Here is a 27,905-nt window from a genome sequence, read left to right on the forward strand (position 1 = left end):
TTTGTACTACAACAACTTAAAGAAATTCGCAAACAGCCTCTTTTTGGCTTAGTATACCACTATTGCAACAGGCTGTATATTACTAATATTACACTTGAGTACCAATCTATCACTCGCGGGTAACTAATAAAACAAAGCCAAGCTTTCTGTTTGCATAATAGTTGTTGAAGAGTGTAGGTCAGGCATATAACGTTTTTTAGTCTATATTTTAACATACGAGTAATGATTTTTTTACTGCGTTGCTATTGGACCTAACAATGAAACATCTCATTCGTCATTATCGGAAATGAGCGAAAGACATGCCGTACTCATCGTTTGTTTTAAAAAATAGACTATAGAATATTATTCCCTGTTTTACCAAAAGGTCAGTTTACACAAATGTACGGAATAAGGCTCCCAGTAGACGCGGAGTGGTTTCATGGAAGCCATCGCGTAATTGTGTGGTGTAATCTGTAGAATCTGCACCGCGCTATAATTTAGAAGCTTCACGGTTTACGCAAGGAGACCCATAGAACATTCCATGGTGTTCTTTGATCTGCTTTTGTTAATCATCAGATACCTACAATTTTATTGTTACTTTATTTTATACACCGTAATATTATATCATAGTTTTATAAAATAACATAAAACAAAGGTATTTAACAAAGGCTAACCAAATTTAAGAACCCGGAGACGGACCCGGATTTTCCATATTTTTAGTATAAGAGGTCACTCTACCACTCTAGTAATGATTTCATACCCGTTGTGCTATTTTGCAACTAGCAAAGTATGTTGCTATACAATCCACTATAAAATTTGGCTATGAGTTAAATATTTAGCAGGCAATATGCAGACAAAAACTTTTATTTATGAATAACAATGTATCTACTTAATGACTTTATGTAATAAAACTTACTAGAATATCCACGAAGTTTTTTAATTATCCATATGAATGCGGAAGAGAAAGTAGACCATTTTATTTAGGTATATTTCGGTTTTGCTCATAAATTGCTTCAATCACGAACGATATTTTTTATACGCTTCAGTTCCGTTCATATCTGCTGTGATGTGACCGATAACATTAAGATCCGATGAACTTACACATTAAAGTATTTCAAACTATTAAGATAGAATCATATTAATTTGATTACCGCTACATTCAGCATTAGAGATTATTCGTGCGGAAATGCAGAATTCAAACGGATTTTGCACCCATTATTCCAATGCGTGCTAGTTCAATACACTTCACACTTAAGTTATCGTTAAACAATGAGCTTTGAAATCACCAATCAATTTGAGTGCACACTCATGCATCGATGTATCAAAGCTGGCAGGAACCTCAGTTGGCGGCTTCAAACAGATGTCATTGAAGATATATCTTGCGTGCGACACGACAACCAATCGAGGCTCATCTTTATTGTAGCGGCCCCGGTTTCTACATGACGTTGTGACACTCGGTTAGAATGCGAATGTCATTAAAACGTTGATCTCGATAAACCTCTTGGTATCGGAAGAAAGTCCGTAGAGGGGGCACGGAGGCGCTGTGCCGCGCATGCGAGTAGTGCAAGTGCTAGTGAGCCGAGCGCGCGCGCATATCACACCTCACCTACTGTCTCCTGTTCCTGACATAGCTCGGACTCTACGTAAGTATACTACCTCTATTATTTAAACACTATATATTTATGAACAGCTTTTTTGGCAAGGCGACTGTTTGCGTTGCGAGTGTTACTACTTTAATATTGGACTGAGTAGGGAGTAAGTGCAAGTGATTATTATTTGTAGTACCTAGGTTCCTACTAGTTAGGACATATAAATGAAAACAAAACAATACGTATTTCGCATTTGTAGGGCAATAGGTTTTTGAGTTTTCGAAGAATTATTTGATAAGAATCGTCCTTTTCATGAAACTTTTTAGAGCGAACATAACGCCTTTACGCACTATAATATTATGCACTCTCTGATATTCAATATACGCCATGTTCTGTTATTTTATTAATATCCGTTTTCGGTGACTCGCTATATTGACGGCAAAATGTTCTTTAAACATTAGCATTTTTTGTCTAAATAAAATGGAAATTGCGGCAAAAAAATATAGTTATTGATTAGTTACGTCGAGAGCTGGAATTTTAGTAGGTACTCTTTATTCCAAACAGGCGACGGTGTTCCACACAGCCATCAGTCATCGTAGATCGGATTACGGTACACGATCCGTATCGATGAAATGAACGTCATGTAACCGTGGCTTTCAGCGATGACAATTCGACAATCCCTAAACATGTTGTCAAAGCTTCAAAGCTCCCAGCCGCTATTGAGCTTACCACATCAATCCAATCTCATATGCTTCAAGCATCATTGATATAGACACAAACGAACACAAATGAATAACCACGATGGCTGTGCTTGATCGACATCGGTCAAAGTTAGGGAATTCAAATTGATTTGCATGTAATTTATGACTTCTGTTTGTTACACTATATTTTATACTATTAGTTAAGGTTCCTGAAAACATTAAACATACCTCCGTGCTATTCAGTTCTGGGCAGAAAATTCAACAGTAGAACTAATAGATATTATGGAGAAAATTATCCAACGATATGTAATTCTAATAATTGCAACGTTATGTAAATTACAAAGTTTGTATCGAGAGTGGAAGTAATGCTTATTGAATAAATTGTACGAGGTATCTTGGCAATTACTACGGATACGATTACAAGTTACTTAATCAACGTAACAGTTAATTAATAAAGTGTGTTATGTGCATTTTAGAGTTATTTATATACCTACTAGAATGTAGCGTGCAGTAATAAAGTATAATATTCCCATAATTGATAAATTAATTACTGGTGTAACACAAAAATTTATGAGCATCAAATCAAGATGCGAAGTAACAAAAGTACATATTCGTAAAAAAGCTGAAAGTGAATCTGACTATTCAGCACGAAACTTTACACACTTCGAGCCATTTACCGGTAATACATAATAAGGAACATAGTAGGTACGATGCTGCGATCAAGTTCAGTCCTTGTTCGATAGTACCTAGCTATCTCTTTAGGACTAGGTTTGGCCGCGTGCCCTAATTTTTAAGGACGAAATAATAATTAATATTTAAAATGTGTTTGAAAAGTCTTTCCGACGGTGAAACAATTACTGTTATGTCCACAGCTTATTTTTGAAAGTAAGAAACTTTCAAAACTGATTTCATGAAAAAAAGTCTTGTTTTTTTTTTCTTTTTTATGTTAGTATGCCGACATAAAATTAAATTAAAAAACGTACAAATAATAAAAAACTTAATTACTATCGTCGCATATACCTAGATTATGTAAGTTCAAATATGTTTATTGTCCGTCCAAGCGTTAGTGGCTCATGAGTGCATATAAAGTTTCTGATTGCGTTTTGTTGATATCCGCATTTACAGCTGTTTTTGATATTTAACGTTCTTTCGTAAAAATTAGTTCGCGATACCTACCCCTGCTGGGCTCCAATTACGCGCTTTAGAATTCATCAAAAGGGGCACTATTATTATTGTGTGATATGATATTTTATTATGACGCGCCATCGATTTTTAAGACTGGTTGCAAAGAATTTCCTTACTGTTTAAGGTAAAAAGAACTTGTATCCAATGGGCATTTTGAATCGGGCCCACCCCTGGTCCGTCATGCCTATCTCTACATCTAGTTATTGGATATTTCATCTATATCCCGAGCCGAGCTTGGCAACTAGAGTTATGAATCCGGGGATCCCGACAGGATAGGGGGATGTTATTCTGGGGTCAGACCCCAGACATACTCTGACAACGTACGTAGGTGTATAGCAGCCTAAAAATAATTATAGACCGGGCAGAATGCGTTATTATTTCATATGAAAGGTAACGTGATCGGGGGTGTTCTTAGCTGTTCCATCGAAATTCATCAGAAAAAATGTACGTTAGCATGAATGGAAGAAAATTTCATGAATAGATTTTTAATAATAAAAGAGCGTGTTACGGGCTGACGGCATCTGACTGACGGTGACGTCTATGTATTATGTACGGACGGGCAACATGATAGGGCCTTCAGTCGTGGCGTGGCGTAGGCGGTGCTAACCATACTTTCCTTCTTATTTTAAGTTTTAAAAGTAGATTAGATATAGGTACCTTAATATAGTGTTACGGAGATACCTCACCAACCATCTGGATCATATTTAGGTGAAGATTTTTTACAGGTACATTGAAAGTATTGAACTGCCTAAGTAAAAAGATATATTTTGATCCTGTATAGTTGTGATAGCAGGTTTTGGTACTAGTGTGAACCAAAGTACTAGTGTGTAGACTTTAGTACTGTGTGTTAATGGTGCCAACTTACATGCGGGATTAAGTAACCCACCCGTTTATGTGACCCGTTTCTAATTATGCTTCAACATATAAACCGTTTTTGCGACTTAATTAAATACCTAGACAGAGAAGTAGGTAAGTGATTGATATTGCTGGTGCTTAAATCTTTTCATTGGAAATGTATTGTTTTATAAGGATTTGTAATCAATCAGAATAATTGCACTCATATTATGAAAATTCGAGGCAGTAACATGTAAAGTGCCAATTGATTTAACAATTATTTCGCTGTTGTGAGTTAATCGGATTAAATAGGCTGCCACCGTATTCATATAACTTACAAAGGGTTGTAGAACGTTTGTAAATTAACCCATAATACAAATTTCAACTCTTCATGTCTATGCGGAAAAGTTATAGCTGTATGAAATTGGCTTTCATATCAAAACTTATTAGGGGCACAATGCCTACATGTCACGATTTTCCAATTACGAAGTACCTTGTACGTCGTCAACATTGTTTTAACCATTAAGTAGTAGTTATAGCTAACAAGAACTTAAGCTGTGAGCCCATCGGAGCCGAGCCGGGTATTCAATCGGCGGGCGAGGTAAAAATCCACCTATAGAATTTGACGAGCGTAGATTTCGTGCAATTCTATTGGTAGATTTAGGCGAGCGCAGATTTCGTGCAATTCTATTGGTAGATTTTTGCCTCGCTGTAGTGGATAGACAGTCTTAGTTCGGTTGGCGCACACAATTCAATTCTATTCTATTCGTATATATCGTGCACACAATATTCTGTCCCGAATTTACGGTCCAGCATTTTAAAGAGAAAAAAGATAAAGATAAAACTACATTCGCGAGTAATGAAAGAGGTCCTAGATACTGATATCTCACCAAATTACTCCTAAACGGAAAATGCTCAACAGGACATCTGAATATTACGAACTAAAGACCCAAATAATAATTAAATTTTAGTTTTTTTTTTTGGGGCTGTTTAGTGCATTTTGTTGCTCGCGAGTGTAAAAAAATATATTTCGGTGTATGTAACTTACGTAGTATCTATGAAAGTACAGAGATAAACATTAAAGCGCATTTAGCACCCTTGATAGTTCCAGAGTCTTTTTCGGTCATGAATTGTCATGGCAGGTAGGCTACTTAGGCAGATTCTGGAGGGTCCCACTATAAGTATATCGAAATACGAAGTTTTCCGGGCGATTATCCATCTCGTTGTATTAATCAAGCCGATTTCGCGACAGCCCTCGTTCGTACCTATTTTCGTCAGTACCTATAGAGTAGAGTAACCATGCTAGTGTAGAGTACTGTAGTGGGGCACCGCCGCCTCCGTGGCCGAGTGTAACTATCCGGAACAGGAACCGCCGCGCTGACGCAACGACGACGGTGACGTGTGCGCCATTCGGACCGCGACGCACCAACGGGGTCACACTAGCTTACTAGCGAACGAATGAGAGTTGTCACGTTTAATGCAAAAACAGTTAAACAGAGATACAGTCGTGGTTAACGCAGATGTGCGCTGGGTCCCTAACGCGAAGTCAAAAGGAAATGACATTTACGATTCAATTAGTGTAAAATTCAAATTTAAAATGAATCCGACAATCGTTGTCAAAGTAAGTTTACGACAGGTACACTGGAACTCAGTTCTTCGTAAGATAGAGTGGCCACTCAGCTTATCTACATAGATTGCTGCCACAAGTGCTACTAAACCTTAGTAATAGCCTATCATTTAGTCGCGCGATAGTTTGATGCTCGTCTCCATAATGATAGAGAAGTAACGCTTGGTTAGAGATACAGGGAGACGGTGAAAATTACGACACCCTAAAAGAAATATAAATATAATAATAATATGTGGGGACATCTCACACACGGCCTCCGACCCCAAGCTAGGCAGAACCTGTGTTATGGGTGTCGGACAGCTGATATATCTACACAAATACATAGATAGATAGATACTAAATATAAATATCTACACCCAAGACTCGAGTACAAATATCTGTCTTTAAACAAATATCTGCCCCAGCCGGGAATCGAACCCGGGACCTTCGGCATAGCAGTCAGGGCCACTAACCACTACGCCATTCGGTCGTCATGACAGATTGTAGAAAAGTAAGCAAGTTATATTTTACCTGCTGCCTAATTGGGGCGAAAAAGCGATGGTATCATTAATCATTAGGTACTTCATTGCGAAAAAAGCCATAAATAGCCTGTTTATTTGCCTTAGTAACAGACGTTTTGTTTTATTTTTTTCTTATCTTATTTACTTATGTATTCGTTGTTTTTTCCTGAAACTAATTAACGGACTCAATTTGCAAATACAGATAAATCATTATCTCATTTATTTTCGTAATATAAATGTGTTTTTTTTAATTAAATGAACTCTTTAGGCTGTTGTTTTTATGAAGATCGCCTACAGAGCTCATTAGTTAGTTTTAAAAACACGGATCGGAATTATTCTTTAAATTAGACTTGAATTTGTTTAATTTTGATTCCGGGAATAGAAATGCTAAGTAATTTGTTAATTTAGGGCATTATTTTTATTTTCAGAAGACGAAGTGTTATTTTACTAAGAATTACAAGACGTAGGTAGTTTATACGTAATTTGTTTTTTTGGGTCGTGTTTTTTTTTTCAAAATAGAACTAATGACTCCCATATTATTTGGTTCATAGTTATTTATCCCCAGAAAAATGTAGCTAAGGTGGGTGAAAGTAAGTACATGGTAGGGTAATTCTCATCATTTGACCTCAATACTCTTAACATGAACCTATGCTATGCAAATGTGCCATTTATACCAACTACAGTAGGTGGGTTGTAGGTGCAGGCACTAAAACAAAGTTACATAAACCGAAACAGTTTGGTGAAGCCCAAGGGTCACTCCAGCAACACGAAAACGAAACTTCATGCGCTGCAGGCATGCAATCAATATTGTTTTCGTTAATCTAGAGCGACCTTTACCGAGTAGTCTGAGATCTCGAGTAAACGTGTATGAAATAAAGGCAGAAAAGCTAGTTAATTTGTTCGATTGTTTGAGCGAGGTTTGAATTTTCGTGCAATTTTCAATCACTCAATTTTTGGGAAATCTTATGTACCTATGTATATAGCAAAACCTACATCAAAGCGTAGGTTTGAACCTGAATTTTAGGTTAATATTTGCGAAAGCTAAATGTTAAATAGAAACCAGTGAAATACGGCGCCACTTCTGTAGGGCATGACATCACAAAATTCCACCCTGTATAGGTAAGTAAACGCAGGATAAAAAATGTTTCAGCTGTAAAAGATTTTAACAATGAAACCAAATTCCAAATTGATGGGAAAAATATTTGTGTGTGAGTAATTTTATTGTGAAAAACTTAGGTCAATTAAAATATACCTATAATTAAGAATAGAAATATAGATAGAAAGAAGTAAAATTCTATGTCACGGTCATGAGAATAATTTAAGATGAATCTCATGAGAACCCCACTGTTCAGGTCCAGGGTTATTGTTGAAGAATCACAAACAATTCTAAATAATACAGAGACAACCAGATTGGGTCTCGTACAATTTTGATTTTGGCTACTTACGCAGATAGTAAGTATGTAGATAGATAATAGATTTCTGTGCAAAATACACTCACGGGCAATGAAAAAGTTCCACTCACAAAATTCCGAAACCAAACAACCCCTATTTTTTCAAACTATTCATTTTAAATTTAAACACAATGTTACCGTTGTTAGTTGGTAATATCCTGATGCTCTGTTGAATGTAGTTCAATGTTGCAGAAGGCGTCATTAAGCTAGCCTTTTCCGTTGGTGCTTTTCTCAGTGGAACCTTTTCATTGCCCGTGAGTGTATTAAACTTTTCCGTTCAGGACTGGAAACATTGTATATTTTGTTGGGGCCGCGAGTTGTCGCCGTCGCGTGTTTGCATCAATGCACATCAAACAAACTTACTCCGTCATAATATGAACTCCTTCGTCTATAATCTCTCGGGTGTATAATTTGTTTGCAGTCTAACCAACCGAGTTATAGACAGTACAGCGGTTTATTTTTATTTTAATCATATAAATGTTAAAAATAATGCAGACCAAAAATAACAACTAGACTATAAGTTTTCATTGCCTACTCCTTATGTTGTTGTCCAAGTTTTTATTTATTTTAACGTAAATAATTTAATTGTCAAATTGTCATTTCTTCGATCTTACAATATGCCTTTTGATATGATTGATTAATACTTAAAATATGTATAGTAAATAAAGTATCATAGGTATATAATATTAATATGTAAAAAAAATATATAAATTTTCATATCCTGAAAATGAACATGCGTGTCAAGTTGAAATTGCTTGCAAAAATGAAGTTGTAACATACTCACGGCTTCCGCTCCCTTATACGATATTCGTAACAATAACGACAACCTTTTCAATTTAAATATCGAGCTTTAATAGCTTTCCCGTGTGAGTTTCGCAGCACCACTTTTGATTGGTTTTCAGTTGAAATTCCGTGTTAAAAATTAGTTTAAAAGCTGTTAAATGTAAATGTGGAATTTTTAAATAATGGCATCAGATTTTTCGACATCGGTTAATTAGTTTATGAGTTTATTCGTGACAAACATACTTCCATATATTATGTACTGTACAGTGTACATATTATCTTGTTTATTTTTGTTCTTTAGTCAAAACTTTAGTCTCTACTTAATGGGAGAGTAAATTAAATACCTAATAAAAGTACTGTAACTTCGTACAAGCGGACTGAATGTGAGCAGAGGTCAAATACTATGAGTTATGCAATTTCGACGAAGACGTAAATCCTTAGGGACGAAAAAACTTCCTTCACGGGAAGGAAAACATCCTAGGCGACGCAAGGCTCGCGGTTGGGCAGCTAGTATAATAATAAAAAAAAACATTAATAAAAAAGTACTTACTAACCACTTCGTAATATTAAGCAAGTTTAGCTCATCATAAAATTTACATAATTCACTAGTTAACTACACTATTAGGCAGTATTCGTAGACATATATGATAATCGTTTTATGTAAGAGTTCAAATGCAATAGCCATTTGCATATAGGTATATCCACGTAAGAATGGTAAATGGGTTGTCTATTTTCTAAATGCGATGTCAATATGTATACAGATTATATAGGGTAGAAAAATAATTCGGAACACATCACTCAGTTTCACTCACTGTTCGCTAAATATGTATAAAAATAAACACCATATTATGCTAATACCAAAAAATAGTCACCCTCTTTTCGCCATTCATTAAATTTGTACTCACGTGAAAAGTGGCGTTCTGTTGCCCCTTTTCGAATGAGTACAATGCACTTAGGATACTGACACATCTAGAATATATAGATGTGCATAACCTTCGTGGTATAATTGTACCAAATTCCTTATTTCTAAAGATTACATCGGAACATTAAGGCCGGATTCGAATAGATTCCTGCGTACATTCAAGGAAATACGGTGAAATACCTAGATAGTTAATTAAAGATTCATTTGGTGGCACTTAGGTAGAATCCGACATGTAAAGAGCATTGGAAGTTGCGAGTATGTCGTATGGCTTTACAAATTTTCCCTTTGAGGGTGCGATGAGTCGGATCTAGCAGAATCTCACTGATTAGCACCAATAGTTCGAAGCTTTGGAAGCATTTCCTACATCTTGTGAACATTGCTAAGAAGCCATTTTGGTATTTGAAATGTGTTATTATTACCTAAAGCAGACGGTCTTTATTCTTTTTTAAAGTCATAATAAAATTTAGATAAATATAATGTATAGTATGAACTGTTTTTTATTAGCGTACCTATGAATACTGATACGTTAAACTTAAGACATCCCTCTTTTGACCTCGGTTAAAAATAACGTTTTTTTTATTTCACAGCAACATGCGCTTACTGCTGTGCTTAGCGCTGATTGGCGCGGCGTCGTCACAAGAGAGCGACTGGCAGCCAATCGTCCCAGAGTCGTCGCTCAACTACGCGACCGTCGTCAAGTCGACGCACAGAGCCCTCGATTCCGGGTAAGTCTTAGTGGTCACTTTTACCAACCGCTAAACGTATTTAAAATTGTATTTAAATCAAATTTTAAATAGAGTTTGTACTAACTGACAGACGTTTGACAGGCTACTAAATATGTTTAGCGTTTTGTGAAATTCCACCTTAAAGTAGTGAAACAAAGAGCCAGGTTTTTGATCCGTAGGTCGTAGTTATCTCAAGCATTGGTCAAAAATTGCCACCAGTTTGACACCTGACTCGACTAATGGCTATAGTTGACTACGGATACAAAACCGACCCCAAGTGATAATAAACATTATGACGTTAAGTCATCAGATAAACATACATACAATAACAAATATTATAAAGCTACGAAAAACTGTAAAATGATCTGTGGATATTTAAAATGTTGCTTTGGAAGTTGAATTTAATATTTATATCAACGATATGACGCGACGCCACAGTTAGTAGTTTCTTCCTGAAGTACATATAAAGTTGAACTCGATTTTATGATAATATCCCGAAACTATGTATTCACTGTATCCATCGTAAAGTGAATATTATATCCAGTTAGCAATACAAAAACAAAACTATACCTAAATAAAGTGAACTATCGAATAGCCGAGATAGCTACTTCAAAGGTACCTAGCGACGAGACTGTAAAATGAATAAAATTATTTGTAAATAGTGGAACGATCCCTTTAATCCGTACTAATTGGGTTAATCAAGAGAAGTTGCAATGTTAAATAAAAAACAGTTTATATTTTATCAACGTTTCATCGACAAAATCCTTCAAATAAAATTCATCTGTACTTACCAAATGTGAAAAGTAAATCGCCCATTTTACAGTGATTCGACTTTTTCAATATTCATAACTCGGTATTTTTCGGCATTTCAACAGTAGTAAAATGAATATCACATTGAATATCACATTCATTTTACTATAGCTGATATGATTACAAAAAATATATTGAATTTAATGGTACACATAATTTTATAGCGTGATTAAATAATAAGTAAACTTTTACAGAGCAATTAGTTTTATAAAATAAGCAAGTTTTTTTCAAAGTCTCATTTATTTATTCATCGTAGGTATAAATAATAAAATTTCTGATGAACGTAATTTTTTGCAAACTAATCTCCTTTATATTTCTACAAAGACCTATGCCTATTGAACAAAGACCTATGCCTATTGAGCACCTAGCTGTAGTTTGTCCACCTATTCCATAATTACACTTATTTGCGACATCCTAGATACCCGGTACACTATATACCTACTATATTGAAGCCGATAGTGTAAGTAAACGATTTTATAACGGTTTTAGTTACAAATATTTGCTCGAAAAGACTGGCACGTTTTATCGAACGTTAAATTCAACGTTGCGTTGCGTTGCGCCAATAGTAAACAAACCGAGCCCGCCGCCGACGCGCCGACGCGTTTATCACGGGGCTATGCGTAGCGTCGTTTTTGGTATTCAGAAGTATCAGTGTAGATACCTACTCCGAAATTTCGTGTTTTTGGTACAATATAACTTAATTGAAGAGAAAAAGTCGACGACGACGACGACGGCGACGCGACGTCTCTAAACTTATTTTTTTCTAAATATCCTAATCGTATGAGAGAGAGAGTCAGAGTAGGCCCTCTGTAACTGCCACTGGCCACACACAGTATGTTACGATGACGATCAAGGCAGCTCAAATTTGTCACACGGCCAGCCATATTGATCATTGTCTGTGTCTTGCGATGGCTAAATCGGAGCTCCTTCAATTTCAGTGTAACACGACGATGTTCCAATCTATCCTTGTTCATGTAGCTTACAATCAATTCAGGCCACGTTATGCCTAAAATCATGTACATGGTTAGTAATAGTGTATACGGTAGGTCTATTATGTCGGTTGTGCACATACGGCACATAAAACAATCGGCCCTGCTCTCTCCAGTCGCGACTGTCATCCATTCATTTGGGATATTTATAAGAGTGATGGATGCTTATTTTTTCACAATGTTTATTCCACGGAACCAAATTATTATTTTAATACATGAAGTAGCCCTTTGGAGCACTAAGATAGAACTGTAGGGCGATATAAAAAAGGCTGGTCATAAATATTTTTAACAGCCATCACGCACCTCTTCAAAATGTTCACTGTCAACTATTGATAGCTAACTCCCTTACTGTACCTATAAAACTCCACACCTGAGAAACCGTAACTAAGACTCTACATAACAATTGTAATTATTCCGCAGGCAGTTCAAGATCCTGAACCGGAGGCCGTCAGGTCACATCCGACCTTATGGCATCAGCGAGACCAAGATCAGCAGCATCCACCACACGGCGCCGGTGCCCGAAGCTGACTGCAGTGTCTTCAAGGTTTCCATGAACCAAGAGGTGTTCTATCAATACCTGCAGTATGAGAAAGACGTGCCTGAACTAAAAGAGTTCACTCTGTGTATGTGGACCAAGTTCCACAACCACTCCGGCGATCACCCCCTGTTTTCGTACTCCGGTAAGTAAAAACGGTTTTCTAACTTAATAATACGATGATTTGACTTTTCTGACGATTATTGTGAGAAAAGTTTGCCGAGAGCTTGACAGAAAGTTTACCTGAATCATAATTAAATACTATGAATTAACATAGGTACCTGAATGAAAACAAAAGTAATATAATCATAAGTGAAAGTAAGTCTGAATTTGTCTGCTAAACTTGCAAATTTAATTATAGTCACCAGAATAAACTCTGCTAAAGTACAGTCAGTTACGTAAAAATCTATACACTTTTGCCAAATTAAAAATATCGTACCTAACAATTTCTAAATTTATACTTACTTATAGGACTGACTGTACCTGAACAATAATTATAAATCCTTGTTCATTGTACAACACCTTGTTTGACGTTAATAGGCTATGCAAATGGTCATTCGGTCTGGTTACCCTACATTGCAGTTACTCAACCCTGTACTTCGACAAACACACATGATGTACAATCTTACAATTAGGTTAGTCGAAGCGTGTATTAGGTATATTTGCTGTTGACACACTCTCCAATGACGATTGCAAACAATGACTGTAGGTACGTTACGTATAGCTACAGGAGCTTTATCGCGAAGTCAAAACGAAATAACATTTACAAAGTAATTAGTGTCAAAACAAGTACGCGACAGGTACAAAGTTCAAGAATAAACTTGACAGATGATACTTTAAGGGCCTGTTTCACAATGTCTGGTTAGTGACTACCTGTCGGATAAAATACATGCTGTCACTGTCAAAAAAGTAATAACAGACGGTGATAGCATGTATTTTATCTCACAGGTAGCCACTAACCAGACATTGTGTAACAGGGCCTTAATGATTTTTCTATGGATTTGTTCCGATACGGTGTGTGTTATAATAACAACTTTACACGATGCTGAACAAAGCTATTATTTTTTTAAACTGGCCGTGAAATTAATGTCAATTTCTTAATTTTGCTGATATTTATTTCAAGATTAGCAGGTTTGGTATCCAGTGGAAAAAACAAACAAACCATTAACATTTCTAACCTTGACACCATGTATAGCAAAGAATGAAAGCAGGGCAAAATCCTTTTAAATCGTAACCTTGGTCTCCTAATTTATTAATTATTCATTTAAATGAATATTGGACCAGTATGGAGATGGCCAGACACGTTTAGTAGGTATTATAATTTAATTACCTATATTAATTTAAGTGACAATGACTTTTTATAATAACGACTGAATACGTTAGCTGAAATAGCGAAAGCACAAAAAAGGTTGCTCCAAAAATAAACCTTTGCATATTATTTATATACAAGTTTGTATGCTGTATATTGCGATTCCCGTTATCGTAAGTTGTTGACAAATACCGCATCTAGAGAAAGTTTTCCTGAGAGGAATTCTAATTTCTAGAACTGTTTCAAGCTCGTCTGTTTCTGAGCAGATTAATTGATAGAGATTCAGGAGTTCGTTCATTATTGAAGCACCTTTTAGAGTGCAGTTCGGAAGGTAGGTTGTAAGCTGGGTTATTTTCAACTCATATTGATCCGTGCCGTCCGTGCTTCAAATCCAATTTTAGTGTAAATTCAGGGTTGGCCTACGCATACGTTTACCGTATAAAACGTCAGAAAAACCCGGTCTTAATTTATAAATAGAAATGGGCCACGTCGTTATTTGTGAATTTCAGTATTTAAACCGGATCTGTGTCCAGGAAAAAATACGCGGAGGGAATTCAATATATTTGTATGTTAGCCACAGATATAGGTGACGTAAACACGTGAAATCTCATTTCCTCGACTGATACCCTTTACAATAAGAATACTATTAGTACTTGAAACTTAAGAGAACGAACGCGCAGAACAACGCTAAAGGATATTAACAATGGTAAATTAATAAATCATACAGCAAAATAAACTTATCATAGACACCTAGGTACTCGTACAAATATTCCAGAAATGAGTAACAATAATTTAATTACTGAAACCGAACTTACTTAATTGCCGTGAAATTTGAGAATTTTATTCATTATTTATAATTAAGAGTAGTTTTCATAAATTAAATTCAAACAATGAAATGTAAGTGCAGTTGCACAATCAGTACGAAAGGATAAAATAATTATTCAAAATCTCAGTAAGTACATGTATACGAAAGAACTTAGTAGTATTATCAGTTATCAGGATAAATATATGCAAATTGCTAACGACGTTTACGTCACAATCCAATCCACACCTATCCAATATTTCTTGTGATCGGTCCAAATTCCTGCTAAGTACTTACAATTAATTACAGTACCTAACCTACCTACAACAACTAAAATACTTCTTAGCTTTGTTGATAAGACTACGTTATTGATAAGAGTTTACGCAGATTCAATGTACAAATGCAAAAAGTCGGCAGCCAGCCATGCGCATACGAGCATTACCCTACTTAGACACGCAAGCGTTGCGTGAGTGGTTACATTGGGCGAGAAACTGTATCACAGGTTGCATAACACACAGTGAAAGAAATGGTTAAACGTGTTAGCCGTGAATTTTGACCAGCCGTCCTAGATACCCAATTTGTCGCGGTCTCAGCTTTTATACACTCACAAGCAATGAAATCGTTCCACTGACATATGGATGGATGTGAATGGCAGGGGGAACATTAATTTTCATTTCTAGCGAATATATTACCTACCTACAAAATAGAGGGTGTAAATGACATATTTCCGATAATTTTTAACTTATCCTATAAGGTATCGTGGAATTTTGTATGAATGCTTGAAACAAGTTTGTTTCCGACTATAAAAATTGATCTGATAGCCGATAACATCATTTGTTTAAAATTATCCAGGGCATTTCATTTAAATCCTTGTTAAACCTCATTCATCTGTAAGATTGCTTATGAAGTCGTGTAGTTGCACTAAATAAATGAATTAACCATTATATTTCAGTCCCTGGCAGTCCCAAGGAGATATCTGCGTGGATTTCTAACACCGAAGAGGCGAGCTACTTCAGCATGGCTGTCCACGGGCAGACGTTCTACAGGCTCAACTATCCTTTGAAGCTCAACAAGTAAGCACCCAGTCCATTCTCACATATGGTTTTATCGGATACTATAAATAAATCCCGCCATCTACCAATCAATGCTTTCAGTTACATGGTGAAAGATTATATATAAATGTGTGCGTGTACCCTTAGTGCATTGTGCCCCTTCCAAAAAAGTTGATGTGGCCTGCGATCTATCATTGTGAGTACGAAGAATCCACCAAAAGCTCTATGGAATAGGAATATGGTGTAAACAATACAGTTATTTTCGACAGTTACAATGTGTAGGTAGTAGGTGTCAAAAATACTACTCAATCAGGTATTGGTTAATCAGTGAATCTACTAATCAAAATTTTCCACGGTTGACTATAAAAGGAACACATTTAATGTGATTTTGATGAAAAATAAACATATTGCATCGACGATGACGTAAAGGTACATATATCACGACGATATTTTTTTGTCAATATTTAGTTTTCAGCAATACCTATGAAATACACTTTTAATGTGTCATTCAAAGTAATAAATAAAGTGGATCAAAATATATTTTCAATTCGGTTGAAATGGAAAAGATATCCATTTGATGATTTATCTGATTAAATGAAACCGTGGTTTTGTAAATAAATGTACCCCCACCAATTAATATAATATTATAAATGTTTATTTATTATGTTGTGTTCCCTTTCATGTTCATTTACAGTATAATCTTTATCCATTTTGCTGATCATATCCAGTAGATATAATTGAAGTAAGACTGTAAGGAGGTATAAATTATAGATAACAGTAACCTACTTGCTATTAAAACGCTATTTAATAATTTGAATATAAATTAATAAAATATCTTTAGAAAGTTAGACAGTTTAGATTTGATGGACGTTAAGGAATAAATTGATATTACGAATTATTTATAGTACTTATTTAAAGTTGAGTAAGACAATCTTGATTGGCTATAGAACAAGTTTCAAAGGGGAAAATTTAAATCTTTTCATGAACACTGTAACAACTGACAGACAAAATATGAATGTGATTACTGATTAAATAATAAGCTAATAAAATAAAAATTAAACTTTATTTTAGCACACACAATGGTGTCAACATTGAATTTCTTTTACGGAACATTCAGCGTAGCGAGTGAATACCTGCAGGGTTACTTTAGCTTACAAAAAACGAGAGCATCGGTACGAATAATAAATACAACGGGACAATAGTGGCTAGCGCAGCTTCGTTTTTCCTAAACTAGAACGATCTCCATGCTACGCATCACCTGCTACGAATATCGCACACAAAACGACGGTAGCAACTAGCGAATAAAAAAGTTTATTGGAAAAGTGTCCATCAATTTCCGTTGAAAGAAGCTACCTTAAAAACAGAAGTGCTCAAAAAGGGTAGGGCTTTTATATTGTCAATGGTATTTTTTCTTCAATAAATTCGGGACTTATTAAAAGTTTGCTGTAAACTCTTTTATAATTTAGAACAATTTACCGATACTTTTAACTGTTAGTATAAATCGAGAAAGGCGGCCTTATTACTTAAAGCAATCCATCCATCGAATCAATCATCACGAGCCCGAGCATCGAGCCATCCATTTTTCGAGTCGAACAGTCGAACCAATGAGAACAGTGCACTTAGGGTACAGATATAGAATGTGCTAGTTTTCCTTCCGACGGCGTTTTTGTTCACCATAAATAGCATAAAACTTTGTTAAAATTTAAGATTCGAACACCCTAAGGAGAGGAAAGATGTAGTAACCTACAACATCACTTCTTTTGCTAAAGTGCGATGAAAGGGCGGGCGACAGCGGAAACCTATTCCTTTGCATAGTAATACGCATTATTATTGATCCGAGATTCATAGATCATAATCACGTGACTAATGAGAGTGTTTCCCGATATTTCAGATGGTACCACTCGTGTTCGTCGTGGAACGGCAAGTCGGGCGAGTGGCAGGTCTGGGTCGACGCCGAGAGAGTCGGCCGAGGCTTCCACAACAGAGTGAGCCATTTGCCTATACATAATACCAGTATTACACCCATATAATACCAGTATTCCACAGATACCGTACAAACCCCACAAAGGATGTGTGCCTTTAATGAAAAATGAAAAGAAACCCCTCAATACAAAAGATTATTATACCTTTGAATGGATACTCAGCGTAAAGCGTGGTTAATTTAAACTTGTCAGTAGAGATAACTTTCAGATGACTACTTATGTCGGGTATTATTATCTGCCTGGTCGCAAACTCTCGCCACTAACCTGCTCAAATGATCCCAGCTTTATAGGAAACTGTTAGTGCAGTGGGTATTCCAATTAAATGGAACGGGTATAATAATTCAGAATTTCTTTTAGCCAAATTGCAAACTCAGTTTTTTACATGACAACGTAAATGCAGGCAAGTCAAAAAACTTCATCGCTGCTGGGAAATTTTTAAACTAAATTTATTAAATACCTACAGACTTATTCTTTTAACAAAAGCTTTATATTCCAGCTGGTCGGGCACGTCATAAAAGGCGGTGGCACGGCAATAAGCGGACAAGAGCAGTCTCTACTTTACAAAGACGGTCTAGAGCCTATCAGTCGTAAGTACATACTTACTAGAATACCGGCACTTTTACAGCTGCATGCAATATTCTTTACTTATTTTACTTGTGGCATAGCACAAAGGATGAGGTCGCAATATGTTTTAACTATATTTAACATTTTTCCAGGGCAACCGGGGCTTATGGGTGAAATTACGATGCTTCAGTTGTACCATGTGGCGCTGACAGCGGGCAAGGCTCACAAGGACCACAAGCATCACCACGCGCACCACTTCAAGCACGACGGCTCTCCGCTGGACGCCAACACGGAGGAGGCTCCAACTGAACCGCCACCGCCGGAACCCACCCCCATTGGCAACGGAAACTTCTTGATCGGCGGCCAGATACAGACGCGCCCCAACCTGAACCTAGCGGCATCGCAGCAGCAGCAACAACAGATCCTGCAAGTCCAGCAGCCGAATGGCCTCCAGTTGCAACAGCAATTCCTGAACGGACAACTCGGAAACAGACTGGTTTCTGAACAGTTGCTGAACAGTATCCAAGCGTCCGGTCACATCCCGGTACCAGTGATCAGCGACAACTCTGTGGGCCAGCAGTATTCGATCCGCCAGCCACCGAAGACCACTGTGGTGCTATCGGGCTCGCTGCTCAACCCCGCCAACGTGCAGTTCATCGACGACACCGCCACCCACAACATCTTCCGACGAGACTCCAAGAAACGCGACAAGAGAGATAATCCGGAGAAGGAACTAAAAGAGGAGACTAGTTCAGGTATGCAAATCGAAAAGAAACGTAAATTTACTGTATCTCATCTCGCTTAATTCAGTTCGTTTTCTATATTTTAGTGTAAGTAATTGTTAAAGGTAGAATTTTGTTCTAAAGTACCAACTTTTATAATGTTTCAGGCAAGAAAGACAAAAGGGGTCTTGTGGCACTGTCCGACGGATCGATCGTGGACGAAGCACTTCTAAGCCCCAACCTGAGCAGTAATAATGATGAGGACGACATTTTGTTCCAACAATCTTTGATGAACGGCCTCGCAGGCTTCGTTGGAAATTTACCGATACAAAATGAACAGAAGGACACTGTAAGTACTTACCAACCACTTAGCAATTCTCCTTGCTTTTTACGACGCCTTTTTATGAATTAATTAGTGCATTTCTTGTAACAGTTTAAGCAGAGCACTTCTTTGATTATTATTTTTTGTTTTTATTTCAAATTAATTGGTTGTTTAAAAGCAAGTTCATGAATATATAGATAGCCAAGCAACGCAAAGTGCACTAAAAGGTTTTTACGTAATACATAGAGACCCACATGAAAAAAAAAACATATTATTAAATTTACAGGTGGACGAGAGGGAGCCAGCAGAAGCGGAGGTGAAGGCTGTGATGCAGGTGTGCAGCAGCTGCGTCGCCGAGCCATTCAAGAAGGCCCTAGTCCTGTCCTGGAGGACCACGGCCAAGAAACTGTACAGCGGAGCACACTACTACAAGGGCCTCCCGATCTGCAGGGCCTTTTAATACAAACCATCTCTATTTTTAGACAATTCTGCACGCGCTATCGCCTGCTGCACTTTCAAAGAGACGTTTTCGCATTTCTTTTACCACTGTCAATGCCGTAGGTTGGTAAACGGTAACAACACTGTTGACCACAGAGGCTGTTAGTTCTAAGTTTAGTTAAGTGTCATTCCATTCCTTATCTTCAAGCTTAACGGTTTCAGTTGCACGTAGGTAGCCTGAGTTGGAACGACTAACTTTAACGTTGAGTTACCATGTTCAATGACAGTCCAAATTGACGTATCGCTAAACTGCTAAGTTGGAACACCTTAAGCTGCGTCCACATTTGTATCTTTAGTAAGCTCTTGTCACAGCATCGGTAATCATTTGTTATTTATTTTAGCTTTAAGTGGTACTTGCGTAGATTTTGTATAAAATTTTAGTTATACGCTGCTCATGAGGTCTATTAATGTAAGTTAAGGAAGATTTTACCAATTTTGTTACCATTTTTAATAAAAGTTACCAGGTATAAAGTTGTATTTATTTGTTTCGGTTGATTTATTGTTTGTCTTCTTCCAATTGTTCTTGTGCTGACTGCTGCTAGATAAAAACCTATACATAAACAATACATACAGACGAATTGAGAACATCCTTCTTTCTTCGAAGTCGGCTAAAAATAATAAAAACACTTACCTTTGATTTGTGGACGTGCTGGTTGTATTCAGTGTCGACCTCCGGTTCACTGAAGTAGCTTTGGTCCTAAGAGAAAAAAGATATATTTATTTATACACTTTATTGTACACATACAAATAAAAACATAAAAGAGAACAGTTACAAATCAAAAAACACAAACGTATACAAAGGCGGGCTTATTGCCAAAAAGCAATTTCTTCCAGCCAACCTTCGACTGGGTGAAAGAAAAATGCCATTAGATCCCTTAACTAATTTGAGTAGGTACAATTATCAAACTGAACTTAGCCTATGATTTAAACCTAACCTTAAATTATTACTGTATAGATTACAACTACTTACAACATAAAATATACTTATAAAAATAACATCATACTTATATATAAATAATACTACATAAATATAAATACATATATATATAAATACCTATTTTACCTGCCAACCTAATGATTCAAAATAGTGATGCCTAACATTTTTTTTAAAAGTTGCCATTGATGGTGACTGTCGCACTCCCTCTGGCAAGGAGTTCCACAAACATGCTGCCTTCATTGCGAATGAATCGCTATAAGAGGCGGCATTATGATCAGGAATGCTCAACAATTTGTTCTCTACTGACCTCAACGCTCTGCCCTGAGAATGAGAACACAAAAACGAAAACTTGCACTTCAGGTATTGGGGAGATGAGGGGTTATTTAAAACACTGTACAATATGTTGAGAATGTGAGTATTCCGGCGAAGGCGAATTGGAAGCCACTGTAATTGAGCTCGATACTCAGAAATGTGATCATATTTGCGCAATCCGAAAATGAATCGGATGCACAAGTTCTGGAGACGTTCGAGTTTGTTGAGTAGCTCTTCAGTGAGGTCAAGATAGCTTACATCGGCGTAATCAAGAATAGGGAACAGTAAGGACTGTGCCAACGTAACTTTAGTGTTCAGTGGTAGAAAGTACTGCAAGCGCTTAAGAGAATGGAAGGACGCGAACATCTTCTTGCTGACAGCATCTACTTGGGGAATCCAAGAAAGTGTGCAATCCATGATCACGCCAAGATTTTTTACCGAAGCTACGTATGGTATGACAGTCTGATCGTATGTGACTCTCATGACAGCTGACACGTCAATTTTACGAAGCATTCGTGAGCTTCCGAGGATAATTGCTTGTGATTTCGAGGGATTGAGCAGTAGACCGAAAGACTTGACCCACTTAGAAATAATTTCCAAGTTTTCATTAATACAACTAACGGCCGTGTTCAAGCTCTCAGGTGGTGCACCGGCATAGAGCTGAAGATCGTCTGCATATAGGTGGTAGTTAGAAGTAAGTTTGTTTGCCAGGATGTTGATAAACAGGGAGAACAGTAAAGGAGAAAGGACGCCGCCTTGAGGAACGCCAGCAAGAACTTGACACCAAGAAGAACTCTCAGCATCAGTACGTACACACTGCTGACGCCCTTTGAGATAAGACTCGAACCACCTTGTAACTGCCGGAGATACGTTAAGAGATTGAATAACACCAAGGAGTAACTCGAAGTCAACCGAGTTGAATGCATTGCTGAAGTCCAGCAACGCAAGGACTGTAAGTTTCTGATCGTCGATGTTGTGCCTGATGTCATTGGTGACTTTTATTAAAGCTGTAACTGTACTATGGCCTGGACGAAAGCCGGATTGAAATGAGTTCAGGAGTTGGTTGTTGGAGAGGTAGGAGGACAACTGTTCGAAGACTAGGCGCTCGAGAACTTTGGATAGAAAGGGTAGGATAGAAATGGGTCGGAACTGGGACAAGGACGTGGGATTAGGGACTTTTGGTAATGGAAGAATGAAGGCCTTTTTCCAAAGGCTGGGAAAAGAACTGCAAAGTAAAGAATAGTTCATCAAATTCGTGATGTGCGGTAAAATTACGTCCAGAATAGAAACTATCATGCGGGCACCGATATCATCAATACCTACAGCTTTGCTAGTAATATCAGAGATGCATCTCTTAACGTCACGGCCAGTAACAAGTTTGAAATTGAAAGAGGGGCAGTCAGGGATAGGCAAGGAAGAAAGATGATTAAGAGCTTCTGTTCTAATTTGGTCATTTAGAACTAATGGAGGTGTAGAGAAATGCTTGTTTAGAGCAGAGAGGTCAATGTCGAAGTTAGAATTTGCCTTAGACTTCCCTATGCCCAGTGTTTTCAAAAAATTCCACAATTGTGAATTATACTATAAGTAATTTGGCAAAGAAACCGTAAATTTGTGTTTTCTGGGTATCGATTTTAAAATACAACATTCTCATCTCATTACATTATAAAATTCCTAGTTAGAAAATAAACTTAAATAACTTAGTATAATGTGCTGTGTAACCTCGCCAAACACAATTTTTGAGGTAAGTACTAAGTATGATGTGTAACTTGCAATTTAGTGAATTTAGTGAAATTATCAAACATTACGAAAACTGTTATCATCGATTGTAGGTGTCTATACCTGTACATAGTATTGTAATTATTATGAAATACCTATCTATCTAAATACAATTTTATTACTCTCTACTCTGCAAAATGATGCATTTCAGAAAGCTAATCTATGCATTTTAGCTTATTAGTTAGGGTTTACAAAGTAAACACTGCATCAAAAATTAATTAGATAACTTTGAATTTATTGGTTTAGCGAGTTCGTGAATAACAATAATTAGTTCCACCATTATAAGGCCGGTTCACACTTCTACTGGATTATTTAGGTTTGTATAAAAGTTTATGATAGAAATATGGTATTATTAGCCAAATTCTACACTAAATCTAAATTGAATGTCCTATTTTTTTCTCTGTATTTAATATTTTTGTCTGTATATATTAAAATAATATTTGAGATATTTTTAACAACTATGCTCGTACGTCTTGATGTTATAAGAAATACAATTAGCACCGCATTAATGTTATCGCGTACAGCCCGTTCATTCATCATCATTCCTTGAACGAACAAAATCCTCTTAATGGGCTCAGAGCTTTTATAATTAAAATTAACTGTAAGGAACCCGCAGTATGCGAGAATAACTCACACGGCCTTTGAAGCCTTCGAGGCCCAAGGATTTATGCCAATAGTTTAAACTTGTTTTTTTAAAAGTACCTATATATTTTTTGTAAGTGTACCTATACTTTTATTTGTCATCTGTGTGGTGTCGGCGCAGACACCGAGAAAAACGTTTGTTTTTCTGTCTTTCTACGTAATCGAGTCATGTTTGGGTATCATATATTATGCCACCACAGCTTTTCCATGATTGTGTGAACCTACCCTAACCCAACAGTTACCCCTGTGGCAAGCGGGTGAGTCGTGGACTGTTATTTTCGTATTCAACTCTACAATGCAAGTAGAAAAGTTCCAACTACATTCAGGAAGTAAATTAGCAAATTGTACGAGAAGCGTAATTTTATTTCAGGTATTTTAGCAAAAATACACAGTTTGATTTGTTTGAGTTTTCAAACATTTGGACTATTTGGGAAGGAGGAAATGATGATGATATTGAATTAGTGTGCTTTATTATTTTCGTGTGGTGCCCACCGAACCGAAATGAAATTAAGTTCATGTTTTAGACTTGTAGTTGCATTTTATAATCCTAGTATTCATAGAACGAAGAACGTACCTTCAGTTTACAAGAGGCTTGCAAGCGTTATTGTGATACTCGTAGTTCGACTATTTGTGAGACGAAAAAAAATGATGGCACTTGCAAGCCTGTAAACTGACAGTTCGTTTTATGAATTCGGGGGAAAGTAGGTAAAGTAAGCACCTAACTTAATTTACGTAGGTACCTACGCTACGTGGAATGATAAGAATACGTTAAGATTCTATACATTTTTTATTCCACCTAAAGTATGTTTTTTAATCTTACCTACTTGACAACAGAACGATACGTCATTAATCGACGATCGATGTTGATGAAACGTTAAGAATCTGTCAATGTAGAAACTGAAATAAAAAAAACAGACTTTAGACTAGGTTTATCCTGTACCCACCTGATCCCACGCGATCGGCGGTCCTGAGCAGGCATTGCTGGAGTTGGACACGGCGGCTGGTATCGAGATGGCCCCCACGCCCAGGGCTCCGGGGAACACGCCCCCGATGTCCTGAGCCTCGAACAGCCGCAGCACCGAACGGTCCCGGATGTCGCGCAGGTGGGCCCTTAAGTTGTGGAGAAACATATTGTAGTGTAGTAGTTGTATTGGTGGCACTCCGAATTGTTTTCCGTCTTCGCGTAGCACGTTGCGTCAAAACTTTTCGACTAACTGATCGTTGGCAGTCGGTGAATGATTATGGTTCTTTCCGCGGTCCGTGCTATCGGAGAAGATTACTTTCGTACAGTGCTTTCGACAAACTGTGTTGAAGGGTAATTTGGAAAACAATTCGGAGTACAATTGATGGCACAGTGGAAAAAAAACTACGTGTGAATAAACTGATAATGTGCAAAAGCCCTAAGTTACTCAAGTAATAAGCTAGTGACAGGTGACGGTGAAGAGCAAACAAAGGGAGAAAAGTTCAAGAAAATATTGAAACGTGATCGTCTTCCATTAGCTAAACCAGACTCATTGTTATAAAAGTAGCAACTAAGGGAATTAGCAACATAAAGTATTATTATTTTTGTGCCGTTGTCGTAAGAAACAAAAGCCTATCAGAACATTGAAATATCAAAGTTCTTGAGAAGTCGTAAAAGTATTTATTATGAATCACAGCTAAAGTTAATTTCATTGGCCATGCTTTTAACAATGGTAGGGTACCAAATGTTTATTTTAGAGCTTTAAAAGAATCATTTTCGCGTAATTTTCTAAGCTAGTAGCTAATTATTCAATTGGGGGACTAAGTGATTTATATATTCGTTATCTATGTTTTCAGTCGTTTTGATACCCTAGCATTTAGTTTGCATAGAATACATAGTAAAAACAATATAAATTTTAAACCCCATTTAGTTGACCCCCATTTAGTTTTTGCGCTTAGCAAATGACTACTTATAATAGTAGTTAAATTAAATGAACACACATTATAATAATTTACTATGCATGTCACCAAAAATCGTAAGAAGAAAGACGTCGATTCCTGCCCAATATACGATTTCCCATCTGTGGTACATTATGCTCTTAAGCTGTGGTTTCCGAAATGTATATTCAGATATTCCACTAACTCACTACAGCTCCTGAGAAGCCTCCATTTGATATAGGACTTCAAGGCTGGCAGGATTATATTATCAGGCTGAGCAGACTGGCGTACACATTAATCGCTAAGAACCCTAGAGAAATATATATATATACCATCTAACAAATTTGCTTTTTTAATGAGAAAGGTTAACTCTCCCAATTGTGAGGTATGTGGCAAAGAAGAAGATTTATATCACTTACTACTGGAATGTGTCCGTTACGCACCCAAAAGAAATATGATTATTCAAACTTTGCAGCTGAACGTTACTGATGTCGGTGTGTTTCATAATATTCTGGCTGAACCCACTTCGGGAGCAGCTAGAATGTTATATTCTTTATTAATGTAAATTGAATTATTAATTATTTGTAAATGTTAGTATAATAGTCACGATGGGACTGTCATCGTCACTACATAGTGTACAAAAGTCCCTATAAATAATAAAGATTATAAAAAAAAAAAAAACCCTAGAGAAAATATCCGCTAAAGATTTCACGCCATAAAAGTGCTATGTTTTAGTAAGAAATTGCAATTTCTAACTAACATAACCAATTATTTATACCTATCCTTTTTTTTGAGTATTATAATAATGTTATTGCCTAATATAATAATTAGCTATACGCTTGCATTAAATAAGCTTGTAGGTACTTAATTAATTTCATTTCGAACACACACTATAATAAGGGTGTGATTCTCGGCCGGGCAGATATTTGTTGAACAGGCTCCGTTAGTAGAAGTATACTTACAAGGACTAAAGAAAGTTCTGGTTTAAACGCATGTTTCGAGTACTGATTAGAAAGCTTTGAACTCTAACCGGTTGTTAAGAATCTATCTTTCGTCTAACTTTATTATAATAAGGGGGAGGTAGCGTAAAGTGTTATAATTTAAACAAGTATATAAACATAATTTTATTATTATCGGGTCTGTGTCCACTTCACTTACAGTATGCCAATGGATGATAAATAATTAGTTTTTTCGCAGCCGATAAAATGATCCAGTAAATATTTAACGAAATACGGTACAAAAGTTACGGGCTGGTTTAATTTAAATTGACGACAGTTTAATTTTGGTTAAATTGTAGGTACAGGGTGTCCGAAAAGCGTTCGGTGAATTGCAACGTTGCTTGCGGCTTTTCAGTTGTCGAATCATTGAGTGAGCGGCCGGCTGCTGCGAGTGACACTCGCCGGCGGCGGCGTCGTTCTATGACGGAGGCTTCCCTACGCTCCTATAATAATATGGTTTATCTACAAATTAAATACATAATTTCCTCTTTCGATTCTCTTTAACAAAATTTGAAATAATTTTCATACAAATGTAATCGTCGCGTCCCACCAATCACATTGTCGTGAGTCGCGAAATATTGACTTTTATCTACGTCGAATGTGCTGTATAACCGAGACAGGCCAGCGGGCTGTTAGTGACGGCTTATTCGCTAAGAGGATGTCAACGGAAAGTCCATAATAATTAATAAAACAACGACCTTTTATAAATTCGTTATAATTGTTGAAACAATATTATTTTGTGTACCTATGTAACTATTTTATGTGTGTGTAGCTATAATTTAATTTGCTTTGACTGGACTACGCTGCCCAACGCTAACCCAAAAATACCTACATAGGTATGCTGTTAATTATTCATAATAAAAACATTTAAAGAGCGAGTAAATATAATATATTATAATAATATATATTAGAGGTATCAATTGTTTTTTATGTAGGTACTTACGGGGTTAGTATGTCCGCGCGTAACGTCTATTCAGAATACCTAAGAAACAATACATAAAAAATGTATCAGTATGTTTGATTACTTTTGACTTTCATTAACCCTTAACAACTGACGTGTTTTTATTTTGCTGCAATAAGAATAATACTGATTTTGAGCATTATGAAAGCCAGACCTGGTGTCAAATTCAAATGTACTTATTTATTGCGGTACGTTGTTATTAGGCATATTTTTTTTTGCAAATAGATACTATATAGGGTGATTGGTAAGTCGATGTATTCCTTTAAATGGGTTGTAGTCGAAGGCATTTAAAGTCGATTGAACTCCATAATGCATTATCCGAAAGTCAACCATTTCTGAGTTATTTAAGTTTTAAGTTTTTTTTAAGAATTTGCCGCAATTTATGTTTAAAAGCAAAATATTTCAAAAACTAACGGTTCGAATAAGTCCAGTTACAATACTTTTTACCTTAAAATTTAAACAAAATCTTGTTCGTTTCCCTACTGAAATGTGTCCGCCT

At 36.6% G+C, this 27,905-nt stretch overlaps 2 protein-coding genes across 15 annotated transcripts in view; one reads left to right on the forward strand and one right to left on the reverse strand.

Annotated features, from left to right (window-relative positions):
• The window catches only part of LOC105384126 (coiled-coil domain-containing protein CG32809), a 118,094-nt gene that overhangs the window by 43,335 nt on the left and 46,854 nt on the right, over positions 1 to 27,905 (reverse strand). For all 14 annotated transcript variants that reach the window (XR_007268176.1, XR_007268177.1, XM_048632554.1 and 11 more), the window contains 2 exons: positions 24,493 to 24,658; positions 20,513 to 20,578 (listed from right to left, as the gene is read on the reverse strand). Coding sequence is in view for 12 of the 14 variants with exons in the window: in XM_048632554.1 (XP_048488511.1) it covers positions 20,513 to 20,578; positions 24,493 to 24,658 (232 nt within the window). In the remaining 2 variants the exon portion in view is untranslated. The remainder of the gene's footprint in view (positions 1 to 20,512; positions 20,579 to 24,492; positions 24,659 to 27,905) is intronic.
• LOC105384125 lies at positions 1,489 to 20,358 on the forward strand. The gene is made up of 9 exons (XM_011554312.3): positions 1,489 to 1,622; positions 10,159 to 10,296; positions 12,516 to 12,775; positions 15,694 to 15,814; positions 17,685 to 17,778; positions 18,272 to 18,362; positions 18,492 to 19,094; positions 19,229 to 19,410; positions 19,670 to 20,358. The coding sequence occupies exons 2-9, from the start codon at positions 10,163 to 10,165 to the stop codon at positions 19,841 to 19,843; spliced, it is 1,659 nt and encodes a 552-aa protein (XP_011552614.3). The 5' UTR covers positions 1,489 to 1,622; positions 10,159 to 10,162; the 3' UTR covers positions 19,844 to 20,358.

This window comes from Plutella xylostella, chromosome Z, assembly GCF_932276165.1.
Source record: "Plutella xylostella chromosome Z, ilPluXylo3.1, whole genome shotgun sequence".
In the NCBI taxonomy this organism is placed as follows: Eukaryota; Metazoa; Arthropoda; class Insecta; order Lepidoptera; family Plutellidae; genus Plutella; species Plutella xylostella.

Bases quoted from the DNA above. Each gene is read 5' to 3' on its own strand.
- LOC105384125 (XM_011554312.3), top strand. From the start codon at position 10,163: ATGCGCTTACTGCTGTGCTTAGCGCTGATTGGCGCGGCGTCGTCACAA. The intron at 18,363-18,491 runs GTAAGTACATAC...ACATTTTTCCAG, and splicing joins CGGTCTAGAGCCTATCAGTC to GGCAACCGGGGCTTATGGGT. The intron at 19,411-19,669 runs GTAAGTACTTAC...TTAAATTTACAG, and splicing joins AAAATGAACAGAAGGACACT to GTGGACGAGAGGGAGCCAGC.